General features: G+C 44.1%; 1 protein-coding gene across 10 annotated transcripts in view; it reads right to left on the reverse strand.

Moving 5' to 3' along the window:
* Positions 1 to 3,841: 3,841 nt before the first annotated feature.
* The window catches only part of Lrch1 (leucine-rich repeats and calponin homology (CH) domain containing 1), a 193,335-nt gene continuing 178,305 nt past the window's right edge, over positions 3,842 to 18,871 (reverse strand). For 5 of the 10 annotated variants that reach the window (XM_006519158.4, XM_006519155.4, XM_006519157.4 and 2 more), the window contains one exon: positions 12,491 to 14,416. In XM_006519158.4, the coding sequence (XP_006519221.3) occupies positions 14,210 to 14,416 (207 nt within the window). In that variant the 3' untranslated portion in view covers positions 12,491 to 14,209. Of the gene's footprint in view, positions 6,313 to 12,490; positions 14,417 to 18,871 lie in introns of those variants that run through there. The other 5 variants (XR_001781129.2, XM_017316067.2, XM_006519156.3 and 2 more) reach the window with 2 other exon arrangements.

An 18,871-nucleotide genomic window follows, 5' to 3' on the forward strand; every position in this document is an offset into this window, starting at 1 on the left:
AAAGACCAAGTCAGGCATGGTCTCAGGAGCAGTTTTAGGATTTTTTTTGTGTGTTTTCAAATGTGTGTGTGTGTGTGTGTGTGTGTGTGTGTGTGTGTGTGTGTGTGTGTGTGTGTGTGTGAGTGTTTGTGAATGCCCAAAGACCACACCAGGCATGGTCTCAGGAATGCTGCCCATCCTCTTCCAGACAGGATCTCTCACTGGTCTGGAGCTCACCAAGAGAAGCTAGCCTCTCTAGGGCCCTCCAGCTTTGTCTCTTCAGTTTTGGAATCACCTACCCACCACCACACTGGGCATTTTAAAACGAGGTCTGGGAATTAAGCTCACAGTTTCATGCTGTGAGATAAGTTCTTTACTAGCAGCTATCTCTCCCTAGCCCCAGTCTTAGGAACTTTTCTCTGCTATTATAAACACCATGACCAAAAACAACTTGGGGAGAAAAGGGTTGCTTTTAGCTTTCAGTTGTAGTCATCGGGAAGGGAAGGGAAGGGAAGGGAAGGGAAGGGAAGGGAAGGGAAGGGAAGGGAAGGGAAGGGAAGGGAAGGCAGGGCAGGAATTAAGACAATACTGAAGCAGAGACCATGGAGGAGTACAGCCTGTCACTTGGTCAGCCTTATACAACCCAGGATCACCTACCCTTTTGTGCCAGGCTCTCCCACTTCAATCAAAAGAATGCCTCACAAACTTTCATATGGGTCAGTCTGATGGCATTTTTCTCAGTTCAGGTATCCTCTTCCCAGATGACTCTAGTTTATATCAATTTGACAAAAACCTAAGCAAGCTTAATATTAGAAATACAATGAGTGGTGAGTCTGCAGAGACCATATAGATACTAGTGCCTGAAGAACTGAAAATCCTGATGTTACTACAAAAACTCTTGGGTTAAATTTTAAGAGGCAACTTCACTCACTGGTTCTGTAATATATCTCAAAGCCCTCAGAGGTGATGGTGACATGCTAGGCTGTTAAGTGTAGCTTGAGTGACATCACTGAATTTGAAGATACAAATGAGTTGAAATTTTTTTCATAAAATTTTACAATTCAACATGTCTAAACTACAATATATACAGTGTCTACACTCTAAGGTATTTTTGGTATTTATTTATGTGTATGAATGCTTTGGCTGTATGCATACATTTGCACCACATGGGTTCCTGCTGCCTGCTGAGGTCAGAAGAGGGCATTGGATCCCCTAGAACTGGAGCTAAGGAGGGTTGTGAGCCACCATGAAGGTCCTGGAATCAAACTCACCTCCTCTGCAAGACCAAGGCTCTTAAGTGCTGCGCCACCCCAGCAGCCTGATAAAGTAATATCTTTATCTTAGGAGATCCGTAAGTGCAGGCAATCAGGTGTAACACATGGGAACGTTTTTGTTTTTGTTTTTAACATTTTATTTATTTTGGTGGTTGGGGTGAACATGCATGCCACAGGCCATGTGTGGAGGATAGGTTTGAGGCTTCAGGTCAGTTCTATCTAATATGTAGGTTCAGGGATTAGATATGTAGGCTTCACAGCAAGAGTGACTTTTGCCCAAGACTGAGCCATATCCCTGGTCCTGGATAAGATTTTAGGGAGTTTATAGACATGTTCAACCAACACAAACTGCTTTAAATATTAGTGTCATGGAGCATACAGGCCTTCCTGTCCAAAGCAAGCTCATATTTAGGTACAAAGGGGATACACCCTGTGGAACAGACTATGTTGTCTGTAGAACTAAAATCAAAAGCTCATTAAAATGAAAAGTGCAATCTCTGTCTCTGTCTCTCTCTTTTCTTTTCTTTCTTTCTTTTCCTTTTTAGAGACCAACTTCCAAACAATCGGAAGAACTGGAATGTTGGGTGAAAAGGGAGCATTACCCATAATCCAGCAGTAAGAACACACTGGCAGAGATGGGGACGGGGGTAAGAATGTGCAACAATGGAGACAGCAGGAAGGATTCTTGACTACCTTGGTACTTTCCATTGCTGTGATAAAGCACTAACCAAAATCAATTTGGGGGAAGAAAGGTTATTTGATCTTACAGGTTACAACCCATTATCTACGGAAGCCAGGGAAGGAGCTAAAATGAATCTTCTGTAGCTTTCAAAAAATTCGCTTTTAAGTTTGGCTCCATCTCTGTCATTCATCATTTGAATAGTACTCAGATCGGCCAGTCTTCCCTTCCTTTCTTCTCACGGCCATGTTGTTGAGGACTGTCAAGGCGGACTTGATTTTTGACACCAGAAGCTGCCACTTGGTTAGCTGGGAAAGACTTCCTGCGCAGTGAGGACACAGGCCTGATGCCCAATCTTGAATCTGACTTGTTCTCTTTCTTGCGGTGACTGCGACCCCAGCTTGGGAGTCTCAGTTTCTCCTCGTTCATTGACTTCATTCATTAGAAGTGACAGCAGGGTAGCACACTGATTCCAAGCAGGCTGTGTTCCTCCTGACTCAAGAGAGCAAAAGCTGGGGATGCTCTCGGTTTTATATCTTCTGTTTTAGCTGGCAGAAGAAAGCATCATGATCCTGGGTGTTAAGAGTTCATATTGCACTGTTGTGATGGGCCTGGGCCTTCTGGTCACATTGCCCCATGGTGGGAAACAGGAAAGTGTGTGTAGGGGGGAACATGTTTTATGTGGGCTGTGCATGTGTGGTTTGCTATACGTGTGTGCGCACATGTGGAGGCCAACAGTCAACCTCAGTGTCATTCCTCAGGAGCTGTCGACTTTGTTTTCTTGGGACAGGGTTGCTCATTAGCCTAAGGTTCACCAGTTAAGCCAGAGATTTCCCAGTTGGCTTGAAGCACTGGCCTCCTGTAATGCACAGGACAGCTCTGATCAGATGGGCTGGGAGCAAAGATGCAGCAATAACAAATCACACCACTGCCATGGGTCATTCTGGCCCAGGCAGATACAGATCCTGAACATCGGTCCTGCAGTCCTTGCTCAGGACAGTGGACTTAAGAGTTTCTGCCTCCATTTGCCTATATATTTTTGCTTCTGAGATGAGATCTCAAAAAAAAACAAAAAAACAAAACAAAAAAAAACACTATGTAAGAACTTCAGACTCTCCTACTCCCGTGTCTGGAGTTCTGGGATTACATGTGTGCACCATCACATCTGTATGTAGTACAGGAGAGAAGCCACGGCTTCCTGTGTGCTAAGTGCTCTGCCGGCAGAGGTAAACCCACAGCTTCACTTGTCTCCGCAGAGCAGCTGCTCTCTCACTAAAGGAAGGGTGGAAGTGTAGGGAGAACACTGGCCCAAACCCAGCAGAGCTGTGATACAGACCCCAGTTGGTGAGGAAGCTGAGGTGAGAAGAGCCAGTCCTGTGATTTTTATAATTTGGGCCAAGAAACTAAGACATCTTCCAGATGCCTCTGGGGCCAAGACCGGAGGGAAGCCTCACTCCCAAACTTATCTTAGCAAATTTTCTTTTGCTTTTTGTAGACAAGTTTAAATTTTAGTTTAGAGGGGAAAATGTATAATTCTAGGGGGAGAGAAGGTATGGATATGCATATCCTCCCACCCCATGCTGTTTTATCCTAAACCTAGCAGCCATTCAAAGACCTCCTACAACTATAGTCAGTACTGAAGATTATTTTTCATATATATGATAGAATTTTAATTTACGCATCATTTAGTAATATTCTAACAGTAACTACTGAAATAGAAATTGCAACAGAGCTTGCACATACATAAACATTATATACATAGTGGTATTCATGAATATTCGCAATATACGATTGCTGTGATCTATTTCAGCACCTTATGTGTGTGTGTGTGTGTGTGTGTGTGTGTGTGTGTGTGTGTGTGTGTTCAATCAACATTAGCATCAGACTGATAAGTCAATCAATCCAAAGGTGGTTGGTACAAGTTTAAAATTTTAATGGCTGTTAAATAATAAAAGGGTTTGCATTATATACATTCTGTCTACTTATCATACTACCAGCCAGCCATGCACATTTCATTGCACATATAGACATAGTGTACAGGGATCTTGAAGACATCTTATCCATATAAGATCTGCATAAAAAAACATTTTACAAAATATTGAAGCCGTTTGTATGATACAGCCAATTTCATGAAAATACTGGAAATTAATATCAAAAGAAATACTTTAATTTTGAAAAAATATCCAAAAATAATGGTTACTGAGCTTCATGTTGTCAAAGATACATGTAAAAATATACTTCAGGACTCTGGGGTGCAAAGCCCTGAAGGTACAACATTCTAGACCATCACTCTAAATCCTTGTGTAGATAACCTCTGACTTCTGCTTCTGCTGAATATACTCTGTTAAAAACCCTCTCATCTTTACACTGCTATGCCATCTGACAAAACAGGCATTTGTGCAGTACAGAAAAATATTCAAATATATTTATGTTAAAGTGCACAGTACACATGATAGGAAGTATCACTAGCTGCCAATCTGAAGTCCCACACTCAGAACCCATCTGCCATGCCCTGAGGCAGTGTCTGTCGGTGTGTGTGGACCACACTCATCCCTCCTGTGGTCTTTTGTATCCATCTTGATGGTCCCCCCCATCGTGGCAACTGATGCTCTAGAAAACTGCTAATGGCTTTGTACAGGGGTCAAAGTGCAGTCAGCATTCCCAAACTTGACAGATGAATGACTGGGTTATCTGCCCACACCTACAGGGTGAGTGTGTGTGGGTGTGACTGCCCCTGCATAGTCCTATGAAGCCTTCCTTGAAGGAAGCTCACCCACTGACAGGATGGGGTGTGCTCCTTTCTTGGCCTGGCTCCCTGCTAGTCCTAATGTGCTTGCCCCTGCCCCCTACTAGCTGCTAACACACTCCACTTACTTAACCCTCTCTCAGTCTGCCTCGCTGTGCACATAGCTGCCCACCAGGGGCCCTGCCCTGTGAGCTGCACACTTCCCAAGTTTCCTACCAGACACCATGACCCTTCCAAGTCCAGACTCTTAAAAAAATTCACCAGCTTGATAATAATAAAAACGAGTATGTCTACATTTTGGCATCTCTTGTTCTTTGAACACCAGCAGTTGTACGTCCATGTTGGCTTCCTGACTTGAGCTCTTACGGCCCTTGTAGCTTGATGGTCAACTTCAACCTGCTCCATGTTTTCATCCCTTTCTTCAACATCTACCTCTGGTCCTAGATGCTCCTCAATGACATAAAGTACAGTGCAAAAATTATACTTCAAGACATATCTGAACACTTCCCACTTCTCTGTGTTAAAATGTGAATGTTTTGTGCATAGCGAAAGAAACATGAATCCAGAAAAAAAAAAACTTCACATTTTATCTTCAAGTTTAATATGTCTTTTTTTTTCCACATTAACTATTTACAAATAACTTTGGGGTGCTCTCTTGATTTCAGTCAGTTTATTATATTGGGGGACAAGAGGGCTGCTGGAATGTAGGAAACTGGATGGAATGCAGAAATATAAATAAGAACGATGTTCCACAAACCAAAAGGTGGATAACACCTCTCAGAAAACAGCTCTCTCTGTCTGCCACAGAAGAAGCACGTGTTTCTTGCTTAATTTTTCTTTCCTGAATCATATATACTACAGAATGCACACCAAGACCCGGAACTCCTACATGCCAAAGAGGCTCAAAAAATAACTCAGTATTTATAATATTAAAATAAATTGTTTAACCACAAAAAAGCAGTAATAAAATAGTTTCCTAATTTACAATTTGCATCCAAAGGATGAATAATGGCTCGCTAATAAATAACATTTATATAAATATTTTTGTATGTTGAAAATAGTTTTTCAGAAAGGCAATGGTCTCAAGAAACATCTTGAAAAATTTTGGTGGCAAAAAAAAGAAACCTGATTGCATCCCCCTCCCCCTACTGGTTCTGCAAGGAGTTTGGTTTTGATAAAACAGACGCACGCGACTCACTGTGAAATGGTTGTGCTTGGCATTTGGTAATGGCGGTTGGTGAGTGTGGAAGGGATGAAGGGGATTGAAAGGCAATGATGTGCTGCTACTCAGTTCTCCGCCAGCTCCCTGACCCGCTGTCAGGTAACACCTGCCCAACCTGAAACCTGCAGGCCAACTCTAAAAGGTCCTGAGTCCTCCCTTAGGCTGAAACCACGCCAGTGCAGTTCCTCCTCCGGGACCTGGCAGGGAGGTGAGTTGGGGAGCAGGTACAGGTGCCAGGAGCAGAGTCCAGAGTCCCTGCTCTGGGAAGAGGCTGAGCCCACCCAGAGGAAAGGGCTTGGTCTCATGTGAATAGAGCTTTTGTGACGGTGACATCCAACAGTGCCTGAACAGTCGTGCCCACTTTGACCAGGCCTTTCTCTTCAAGGATGTGATGAGGCAGGCAGAGCTTTTCCTAGGAGGAAGAAGAGGAGACGATCAGCTTTCGGACAATGGGCCCGTTGATGGTAAACCCTTGCTACATCACTGATGGGAGCTCGGTTGTGCACCACTGTGCTGCTTGCTTCCCTCCACCTGGGCTTCTTCCCCTGATACCACACCACTGCTGAAGCCTTTCCTGGGTGGGCAGAGAATATGACTTCTCACGCGGGCAGGTTGCTCCAGAAAGGTCCTTAATAGCATCCAAATCTGTATTTGCTCTAAACATGTAAGAAGCTTTTCACTACAGAACTGAGGGACGCTGAGACAAAACCACACCCCCAAGAAAATAGTATTTTCCATCCTTGGTGAGCAACACTGCAAATAACCTCTCATGTTTTAAAGGAGCCCGGATACTCACTTACACAGACTACAGATGGTTATAATGTCTGCCAGCCTTGGTTTAAGTCATTTTACATTGTGAGTTTCCCAAGTGCGTATGTGCTGGGTCACTGCTCTCCTTGTGGTTTAGACACAGTCCTTATGTAAGAAGTCCTTTATCTTTAAGGGTCTTTTAAAAAACACTTTATTTTATGAGCATGGGTGTTTTGGCTGAATGTATGTCTATCATCATAGGCATGGTGCCTACAGGTCTGAAGAGGCAGTGAATATCCCAAAACTGGAGTTCCAGAGTTGTAAGCCACCACGTTGGTGCTGGGAACCAAACCCACCTCTAAAATGGTAGTTAAGTGCTCTTAACCACCAAACTACCTCTCTAGCTCCCCAATTTTTTTGTTTGTGTTTCCATTTTTAACCTGTGCGTGTCCATGTGTCTGCGTGGTAGTTTGTGCATCCGAGTACGGTTGTCTATGGAGGCCAGAAGAGGAGCTGGAGTCACAGGCAGCTGTGTAGTCACAGGCCTGATGTGGTGAGAGGAACTGAATTTGGGTCCCTGTGCTACAGAGGTGCATGCTCTTAGGCACCACGCTCTCTCTCCAGCCTCTATATAAGGCACCTTAGCACAGCTCCCAACAATTTCTCTTTTAAGATTCTTTTATAAAACGGGCAAAGACATACAGGGCACACTACTTTCTCATGTTCTACTCGTAACTATGGGAAATGCCTAACACATGCCGCTCGGGGAAAATGACCCTGAGCCCCTTTGTGTGAACCATCTTTCCTATGCCACATGGAGGTTACAAAATAACATCAAAAGACATTTCCACCTTTGTCACTTGGTCCTTGTCTGTGGCCATACTCTCCCCTCCCTCTCTCCCCCTCTCTCCTACCCCTCTCTTTCCTTCTTCCCCTCCTCCTCCTCTCTCTTCTTTCTCTCAGTCACCCTATAAGTGAGATCATGTACTATTTGTTTTCCTGTACCTGGCTTGTTTAACTTAAGAATGTCCTCTAGGTCCAGGCATGTAGTCCTTCACAATGGAGTTTCTTTAGTAAGCCTAACAGAGTTTACATGGGATCTGCACTGAGTGCTGTTGTGTGTGTGTGTGGGGGGGGGGGGGGGGGAGTAGGAGGGGTGTTCGTCAGCATCAAGCTAAAACCTGAGAACAAGATGGCTTCCTTTTGTGTAACTTGAAGAGTCAGACTTTCCTGCCAATGTCTGGCCACAGATTTCCCACAAATCTCCATAGACACAGGCACTGTGAGCAAAAGAACTTCAAAGGCATGCCGTGCTATCTCCAGAAACTTGTTGCACGTTCCCAAAAGGGCCAGAGTGTCGCCATCTTCTCTGTCTCTCTCTCTCTCTGTCTCCCCCCCCCCCCCAACACCTTCTCATTCACACGCCTTTACTGAATAAGAAAGGCTTGGTCCCAGGCCTCAGGAAAGGGCCACACAGGGCAACATACTTTTACCATGCCTTCATGCTTCTAGGAAAAGTCAAACAGGATGATCTGCTCTGTCGTGTGTTAGGTAACCATGTACGTTTACACAGCTGGTCCGTCTAACGGCCAAATGTCCAAGTTGAAAGGGTAGAGCTGAAGTTGAGAGAGAGTCATGAGCCAGGTTGGAGGGATGGTGACCCAGGGGGCATGGCAAGGGGCATCTGTAACAGGATGACAGTCCCATCCTTTTCTGTCACCATCTGCACTGGTCAGGACATCTCTTGGCTCTGTTCTTACTCTATCACAGCTAGTTAAAGGGGCAGGGGCAGGTCCTCCCTATTCTTTTTAATTGCCCCAGCACCCAACTTTAGCTCTGACCCAGTAGGAAATTATAAACACTTAATACAGATAAGATTCTGGTATCTGGTATTAAATTAGAAGAGAGTCAGTCAGGCAATATTTTGTATCATATGTTAAAATTATTTTTAAATTTTTTAAAAAAAAACTCTAAATGGCTTTGAGTAAAAAGATATTTAATATTTTCTTTAACAAATGGGTTTGGAGGAATTTTCTAAACCAGTAAGTACTTAAAGATTTATTCACTTATTACGTGTATGTATGCACGCATGGATTTATATGTGCTACATGTGTGTGCATGTGCATGGATGCCAGAGGGTGTTGGATTCCCTGGATCTATGTGATCTGACCCATGTCTGGAAGAGCAATCTTACCCACTGAGCCACCTCTCTAGGCCAGTAAAGAAGCATTTACAAACTACAAAGAAAAGATGAAAACATTGTAAACTGAAAGATGTGAGGTGTCCATGTGAACAGTGAAAAATAAAAATACCTAATGAAAAGAAAAACAAAAAAAAATGTCTGCAAACTGTATTTGCGTCAAGTTACAAAACTTTTTGTGTGATACAAACTCAACCAGAATTCTGAGCAATCACTCCGTGAACAGAAAGGTGGTAGGGCACGCTTCTTGCAATCCAGAATGCAGGAGGTGGAGTCCAGAGGATCAGGAGTCTGAAGCCTGCCTTAGCTCCAGGATGCTATCTCACTTGGTAAGTGAGTTCCACAATAGCTTTGCCTAAGGCTGTGGCAAGACATTTGATTCTCAACCTAACTTACATCATAGCCTAGCCCAGCATCTACCACACACATGCTCAGGACACTTACATGAGCCCACCATTGGGGAAAACTGTCTAATACAAGTCTTATTCTATACTTATATAAAATATATATTCTATGCAGTGCTCAATAGCTCATGCAGTTTATTGAGTCCTATCCTGAAAGAGAAAAAAGAAAGTGGTTTTTTCAGAAGGGCACCATCTTAAGCATGGAAAACCCTAATTGAATATCACTAAGTCAGGGATCACCAATAAACACAGACAGAAACATACCCCTCAAGCCTTCCTTTTTCTTTCTACCCACGCCCATCCAGAGATGGCCTCAGCTCATGTTGAAGGCTTGGCGTCATCTAAGAAAACTAGCCTAGAAGGCCAGAAGCCCTATAAAGATAAAACAGTCACGGCATTCCGCAACAGGCCTGGAATGGATCTGCAACTCTGCTGTTTGAAAGGTTGAACACAGAGATCCTGGAGAAATGGGGAGCAGGGGACACCGACTTATGGACACAGGCCACTTTCCATCACAACAGTTGTGTCCCAGCATCTCCCCAAAGCGGGCTCGGAAGTTGGGTGGGACTGGAGTTGCTGTGGGTTTCCAATGGGGCCATAAACAGCACAGAAGGGCAAGGGCTTCCAAGAGCCAAGCAGGCCAGATGCCACCTCAGGAGAACTAAAGCTGTCACAGGATATCAGAGGACATGTTGAAAATGTGACAGAGGGCATGCAGTATATCTACAGGGATCCTGTGCTGTTATTTTTTTTTTTTTAAACACGATGAAATCTTAAATATTATCCTGCTTATCAATAACACTGAACGTTTTCCACAGTAGATGCTTTCGGCTACTCCCCCAGTGGTGGGTTCCATTAGGCTCTCCCACTGACACTCTTCTGAGCCATAGCAAATAGGATTAGGAAAGGCAGGCCAGCCATAGAAAAATAATGCTAACTGTGGGGGAAAAGGCTGGACTGCTTGTCACACGGGCTCTTCTCTCCCTGAAACTTTTTTTTTTTCGAGACAGGGTTTCTCTGTGTAGCCCTGGCTGTCCTGGAACTCACTCTGTAGACCAGGCTGGCCTCAAACTCAGAAATCTGCCTGCCTCTGCCTCCGACTCCCGAGTGCTGGGATTAAAGGCGTGCGCCACCACGCCCGGCTCTCCCTGAAACTTTTTATGATGGTTATATGGAGCCTTCCCTACTTCTAGGCCAGCCACTGGAGCCACTGGTCTACGACAAAGTCCTTCACACCAGCTCATTTCCCTTGGTTCAGCCTTTTTTTTTTTTTTTTTTTTTTAAATAAAATATTCTGTGACTGAATTGTGTGGAGCTTAACTGTGTGTTATCTTAATGCATATGAATGCAAAGGTCTAGCTCTGCCCCCAGGGTCAATCTCCTGCTAATTCTTCCACTATTCTTCATATCGCAGCCAGGCCACTCGCCAGCCCCTTCCTCCCACTGCCTTGCCACTCACGCCTAGCTTACACATCTCTAATCTTAGTGCAGATATTACTGCTTCGGGGATCTGCATGGACCCTCATGAATGCCACGCCCTCTTTCTATGTGTTTCACAGAATTCGGTAATTGACCCATCTCAGGCCCTTCTCAAGGAAACCCTCTTTGCTTTCTAAGAAGCCATTTGGTTGAGGGTCTACAAACTAGGACCTTCAAGCCAGTCCGATTCCTCCTCTATTCTTTGTGAATAAAGTTTTATTGGCACTCAGACCAGCTCCCTGGTTCATATATCCTGTATGGTGGCATCCGTGCTTTAATGACAAGCTGGTTGGTTGCAACAGAGACCATCATCCTAAAAATCATAAAGTATGCTGACACCTGGTCTGGACTACAAACTTTCGGAGGATGGGGACCTGGATCTTGAACACTATTTTATCTGCAGCACCTCCCATAGGGCCAGTACACAGCGCACGTTCAATACATGAGGAATAACTGAATGAACCAAGTATGAACAACACTGCTGGAAAAGCCAAGGGCAGGAAGGAAAGTAGATTGCACGGACCCCCTACCCAAAGGGTTGCCTGTTGAAAGGTAATTTTGAAGTCTCAAACCTAGCCTTTAAAACCAAAGCCCGTGAAAGATGATTATATTAAATTATTCTTCAGGAGATGGAGACACAAAGCCAAGGCCCTGGGTGCACTTCTCAGCACCCAAACGTTTTTACCTAAACTATAAACACTTTACCTGCCTCAGACTCCTAAAATTTTAACTCATACTGGGACTGATGTGAATTCAGAAGATAACTAAACAATACAAATAGCATTGTGATACTAAGTGTATTTAAAAACCCCACTCAGTTGACCTGCTTGGGATTCAACAAGGATTTTTTTCTTTTTTTTTTTTCTTTTTTTTTTTTTTTTACTGGTCCCCTTTTTGTAGTGTTAAGGACAATGAAGTGGTTTGGGCCTGAAATCCTGAAGGAGCCATGAAAATTGACGGTCATATACATTTTGGAAATTCTCACCCTACGTGGAACATTTTCTACCCATTGCAGGAGTAGAAGGGATACCTCACAAATGGCTACTGCAAAATGGAAATGTAAACAGCTGTTTCTCTTTATCACGTATTTGAAGGAAATACTTTAAAAACACTCTTTCTTAAAAGAAGATGGGGCCCTGGTATGCGGGACAAATCACACAACTGAATCCCTGAAGGAAGATTAGTCAGGTGTCCCCAGCTGTGTGGCAATGGCCGGTATCCCATAAGCTTGTGAGCTGCTGTCTGGAACTGCGGAGGAGCACCACAGAGAGGCCCAGTGTTCCAACCAGAAATTAACGGTTTGCTTACAATAAGCAAAATGACCCACTCGAAGTGGTGCCTGAAGGGTTGAGTTGATTATGCTCTGGGAGTGACCATACTAGATAATGAAAAATATCACACAGCAACCCCCACGGAGAGCAGCACATTCGATGTAAATTAAGGACATGGAAGATGAAAAGCATAGCCAGGGCATCCTTGGGATGCCAGAGGAGAAATATTCGGGAAGCTACCATTGAAGATCAATCTAATCTCATGGGACTGTTTTACTCACTTGATGTTTATTGATGCTATTTTTTTTCCTTGAGCCAGCAAACTAGCACGTTTTCTCAATTCTCCTTTTGCCCACCATTAAGAAGATGGAAACAAACAAACTGTGGCAAACACTGAAAGAAAGTCCCCATGCATGGCAGAGCTGGGTAGAAATGCCAAGAATCATTCTGGGCACCCAGGAATAAATGCACCAACAGGCCAAGAAAAAAATAAAAAGCTTGGATTAATCACCCAATTGTGTTTATTAAGCAATTTACGGCTCAGGGTGGTCACCAGACACTGTACAAAGGGATTTTATTGTTACAGAAAAGTACAAGATAGCACCAAAGACGACTCATAACTCTGTGGCTTTCAGACACAACTCACATCACGAACCCTGTATTCACCATCAACACAATGCTGGGAGGAAGAGGCTCAGACAATCTAACATCTTATGGCATAAAGAATGCTTTCTGTTTTTTGTTTTAAAATCATATCTGATTTAGCAGCAAAGATTCTATAAATATAACCCTTCAAGTATGGAGGCATCTCAGAATCTCATCTCCCCTGTTCTCATGAATATGTTCAGAAAAATATGATAATCTTCATAGCAGCCATATCTGAGGAACGTTCATATCTCAGCAAACTGGACATTTATCTTGACGGCATTAACACCACCACCTTCCCAACACGAGAAGCAGTGTTCGGCAAGAAGGATATAAAAGGAAGCCGACAATGTGGCTGGAGCTTGCAGCAGGGCCTTCTCACATTGTAAAGAGGCTTCCAGAGACTCAGCAAGATATGGGCCAACATGATTAGAGTCTAACATTTCTTCCTTTAACCACAAAAAGAAGCACTTTGCCCCAAAAGCTGAGAGGCCGATACGCAAGCCTTTAAAAACGGACTTAAAAATAAACAGTTGGATCATTAATATTACTAAAAATCAAAGGCCAAATGGACATTCAAAGTAAATGGGGAAAAACATTCATCTAAAATAAGAGCGATCTTATCATCTGCTGCTATAGTAACCCAAGGCCCCTGGTGCTAAGAGTGTTCCAGGATCCATAGACTTATTTGAAACTGAAGAGTCAAATGCATCACATTCTGGGTCTGCAGTTATTCAATATACCAAGAAAGTAAAGCGACCCCGTCACATTATGCAAAAATAGAAATCCCTTCTATAAAACCCTTTTCTCAGCTTCAGAACACCACCTAATAAAAAGGAAAAGCGGGCTAAGCAGATCCACCAGGTGGCGCTCTAACAGGAAGGCACTTCCCCAGATTAGGCCTGCAGAGGGCACAGAGGGCATGCTCTGGTGGACATTGGCTGCAATCCTCCTGGGTGCCCTTCACAAGCCCCTTGCAGCAAACAGGGAGGACTCCAACTAACCAGCCAGCAAAGCAGTCATTCTCCAGATACGACTTCTCAGCTTGGTCAGCAATGGTACCATTAGAGATGTTTATAAATTAGACTGAGCCCAAATGCTGGCTTTTCTCTGCAAGGCAACCCCTCTACAGATCAACTGCCAGTCCTGAATTAGGACCAGAATCAAGTATCAAGACTCCTGTATGCTAACCCCACCCTGTTCCTGTCCTGGTTCTCCTTACCTCCTGCACAGAGCAGAGGCTCATGGGAGAGAGCAGGACCTACAGGAGCATCGCTGCCCACACCACGAGTGTGAAGGAGTATGAGGTATGCACTGACAGGCTTTGTCGCTGTCGCTGTCGCTTTTAGTTAAATGCAAAAAATTACCCAGTGGGAACTGTATTCTACAAAGTTTGTGCTTCAGGAAAAATCTGGCTTATAAATGTTCAGTTTCAAAACTCGACAGCTAACTGAAGAGATGACAGGGATGGGAGAGTCTGCAAGGCAAAGGCTCCAATGGGGGGAGGAGCTGGGCTGGACCAGGATGCCAGAGCAGAGCGTTTGGATGCGCATGCAGGAGTTAGGCAGACAGAGCATTCCAGCGGTAAGCGATATAGACCAGTACTATAAGGAGAACATGGATAAGACAGAAGCCTATAAGGTCCCTGGAGCGGAGGGCAGAAGTTGACTGTGGGGGTTTCTCCCCGAGGGCCAGCAGAGTGTCAACAGTCTTTCGAATGTGACGAAAATCCAACTGCAGGATGTCATACGGAGAGCACAGGTCGGCCTAATCCGAGGGCAGCCATTAGAACAGAAAGAGAGTGCATACAATTAACACCACACGGAAGAAGCACCGGAAAGAAGCACACATTTCTGCTTACTAGCAAATAGCAGGAGTCAACCCTTACTTCAAGTTCTTAAGTCCATGACAAAAGTAGAGCCCCCAGTGAGCCCTATGTAAACTGGACAGGAACCTCCATCCACCATCACACCCCACCACCGCAGGCTGTGCAATGTGCACACTGCTCTTGAATTGGAACAGTCTTAATATTCAAGTGGCCTTATGTGCTCCAAGTGGCATTATGTGCACATCAGTGGCACAAAAGTGTGAGCTTTTCATTCATCACACCTAGAGCTTAAACATTACTAAGGGAAAAATACAAAATCTAAAGTTGAATCTCCAATCCTCTTTTCTTTTCTCTTTTCCTTTCTTTTTTCTTTTCTTTTCTCTTCTTTTCTTTTCTTCTGGAGTCAGGGCTTCATGGTATAGTTCAGAATGGCCTCAAATTCAAGAGCCTCCAAACTTGCCTTCGGGGCCCTGGGATGATATAACAGAAGAGTCTAAAGGAGGCTTCTGAGATGTGCAGTAGGAAAGCCTGGCACATAATAGGTTATTATCTAAATCCCTTCACTACTCTTCAAAGACAGCAGGATGCCTCTGCTCCCATGTTTTATCTCTACTTATGTGGAATTTATGTGTCATAATTGGCTGTTGAGATTTCTGGGCAGCCCTCACAGCCTGCTGCTATCAGGATTCAGCTTCCATATGCACTGAGTTTGCAAACCAGGAGGTGGCCTGGAACTTACTATGTAGACCAAGCTGGCCTTGAACTCACAGAGATCTGCCTGCCTCTGCCTTGAGAACTGGGATTAAAAGGTATGTACTACTGCCAAGTCTGAACCAGGATTTTAAGTCATGGAGTTCAAAATTAATAGGAATTATAACTGATATGCCAGTAAGAAAGATAAGTTGTATTTTGCTTTCAACTTAAAGATTGACAATATCTGTGACATATTTCACAAATACAATTTCCAAGTGAGCAAAGCATTTAAAATGCATATTATATGTATATATACTTTTAAATATTTTGCTGGGGTATTAGCTTTTTATTGTAACTTCCTTGTTAAGTACAGCAATCTCAAATGAAAGGCTACTCTGAGTCCAAGGGCTCATGTTGCCTGTATCCTCTGGGTTCAGCCTGATACCCTCAGGTAAAATACCAGGTGGGCTGATGATAATGGAAATCCTTTATGATGGTAGGATAATTTAAAGATTTATATGTGCAAGCTCTCTCTCTCCCTCCTTGCCTCTCTCTCTCTCTCCCTCTCTCTCTCTCTCTCTCTCTCTCTCTCTCTCTCTCTCTCTCACACACACACACACACACACACACACACACACACACACACACACCAGAAGAGGGTAGTGGATGCCTTGGAGTAGAAGCTAGTGGCTTGGGTCCTGGGAACAGAACTCAGGCTCTCCTAAAGAGCAGTTAGTGCTCTTAACCAATAGACCATCTCTCCAGCACCAACAAGAGATATTTTAAGATTAACAAATCATGTTAAATCTAGCCAATCTCACACATTTTCACAGTAGATCTCAGAGAACCAAGATACCACTGTTAAAGAGACCACCCAAGAATTAAAACAGCCACAAGTAACCTGGATCTTCCTGGGGACCAGATGCTGGCCAAGGATTAATAGATGGGAAATAGCTCCTTCCCACAGAGAAGGTTTCTACTGCAGGAAGAACGCTCTAGTACAATGCTGTGCTTGACCAGTCAAATCTAAGAAAAGCAGACATAAGAGACATAAACACAAACTGAAATGTGACTTTCTCCGGCTATTTCCATGGCAGAAGCAAGCCACTTTGCCAAGGGTGGTGACACTGACTTATGTAGGGGCCAGCCAGGGATATGTAACAAGACTGTCAACAAAACAAAAGCCAAGCAAGAACACCAAGGAACACCAGCAGTCAGCTCTGTAGTATCACTGCAGCACTCAGACTGCCTTGCAGTTTGGGGGGGTATTTCTTCAGGTGAGGTGGGCACTCTCAGAAGTCTACTTCTGGGGAAGTAAAGGGCTCAGACCGTCCCTTTCATTGAAGAAACAATCCTACTACGTCATAGAAGCTAGGCTTAATTAAAGCAGATAAACCCAGAGTCTCAGATTACGGTCGTTTAAGTTAAATTATAATCTCTAAGGAAGAAAAACAAAAACAAAACAATCAGGACTAACTAAGTCTGGTTTTGAGGCAAATGACTATGGAACGTGGTGGGCTGCTGCAGCCATCTAAGACCTGGTCTCTAACTCAGTCCCACAGCATGTATCCATGAGGGCTGTAGCTCCAGCCCTCAAAGTGATGCTAACCATGAAGGAAATCCCTGAGAGAACTGGAGTTTTCCTGACCTGTTGTACTTTCCCCAAACTAGCATTAAATAGGAAATTCTGGGGTTATAATACTTTTTTATCTTTGAGAATTAAATCAGAAAACGCTAAAGCAGGGGATTTGCAGAAGCTACACGCCCTCTTTTTTTTTTTTTTTTTTTTTTTTTTACACAATACTCGTAATGACTGAAAACATTTGCAAAACAGTTAATTCACTCAGAACTCCTTTGAGTCAAATGTTGATTTAATTTCCCACTATAGGAGGCAGAGAAAAAAAACTCACAACCAGCAGAGCCTAAGAAATAAGCTTAGATTAAACACAAGTGTGTGACTGAAATTGCTAGCAAGGATTGACTCAGACTCTCCAAACAGGATGGGCTCCCTCACAGAAGAGAGACAGATCTGGCAAAAGGCCTACTTGTCATAGACAATCTGGATGTCTGCCTGTCTTTAAAAAAAAAAAAAAAGTGATATCTTTTTTCCTTTGAGGCAGGGTCTTACTGTGGATCGTAGGCTCATTATGTATACTAGATAGGTCTGGAAACCACAGAGCTCTCTGCCTGCCTCTGCCTCCTGAGCCAGCACCACCAGCTAAATTATTCATGAGTGTTCTTTTACTGTATGTTAGCTGATGTGATGTGATGTGATGTGATGTGATGTGATGTGATGTGATGTGTGTGTGTGTGTGTTGTGTAATATGGACTTTGGTTATATTTACTCTTCCAGCTAGTCCCCTTCTTCCACCCAAAGTGCCTGCCCCATCTACTTCCACATTTACATCATCATCATCACCACCACCACCACCATCATCATCATCATCCAGCTTCTGTGTACAGGAAGCAGCATGTATCTGTCACTCTGAGTCTGGCTTATTTATGAAATGACAATCACCAGTTCCATCCATTTTCCTGCACAACAACATCAAATTGTTCTACTCTGTCGCTGAAGGCAAAGAGCATGGTGCAGATTCTTCACATTTTCCTCACCGACCGTCTCTGATGGGTGCCTAGGCTGACCCCAAGCTTGCCTACTGGAGCCTACAGTGCCCCCACTGGTGTACGAGTCTCTCTGTGGAATGCTGGTGCTCCCGCCGGTGTATGGGGATCTCTGTGGAATGTTGGCCTGGGTTCCTTCAAGCTGGGTCATGAGGACATTTTCCAGGCTTCTGAGGAGCTGCCATCCTGACTCCCACCGCCATTTCCACCCTCACTGGGGTCTTTGCTCATTTGGCTCTTTTCTTAATGACGGCTATTCTGACAGTGATGGTTTTGTTTTAAAAGTCCCTTCCAGGTATCTGCTAGCCACCTGTACCTGTGAGAATGACCTCCTCCTCCACTCACGTGCCTACTCCTTCATGGAACTTCTCACTCCTTTAGCGTTCTATTGTTGGTCGCGTTCTCTCCATATTCTGGCTATTAATGTCTGTCTGCTGAGCTGTTGGCAAAGGCTTTCTGCACTTCCGTGGCTGTGAAGGACTCTCTCTAATCTGACAAAATATCGTACTGGTCAGTTGTTGCTGTCAATCTGTTTCTTTGTCTCTCTGTCTCTTTCTGTGCCTGCTGATCAGGATTGCAGCTCTCGACTACTTCTCTAGCGCCCTGCTTGCCTGAATGCTATCATCTTCTCCACTGTGATGCACTAAATCTCTGAAACTGTAAGTGAGCCCAAATAAACGCTTTCCCTTGTAAGAGTTGCCTTGGTCACGGTGCCTCTTCATAGCAATCCAACAGCGTTTATTGCGGCAGCAGAAAGGAAACTAGGACAGAAACTGGTACCAGAGAGAGAAGGTTGGCTGTGACTTCCCTAACCATGAGGATTATATACACTGGGTTGTTTTGAGGGAGGAAGGTAGAGGGTTTTGAAGCTTTGGTTAGAAAAGCCACTGAGTGCTCAGAGTTCAATAACCTACTGTGGGGACGTGGAAGATGAAGCTAAGAACTTTGTTGACGATGGAGGCCTGAAGGATGATGCAGAAGGAAGTCTGGGATTCCCTCAAAGACTAGCAGGGCTGATCCTGTGGTATTTCAAATTAAAAATCTGTGGTGTCTCATCAGCTGCAATCAACAAGATCCTA

The sequence above is a fragment of the Mus musculus genome, chromosome 14 (genome assembly GCF_000001635.26).
Source record: "Mus musculus strain C57BL/6J chromosome 14, GRCm38.p6 C57BL/6J".
Taxonomy (NCBI): Eukaryota; Metazoa; Chordata; class Mammalia; order Rodentia; family Muridae; genus Mus; species Mus musculus.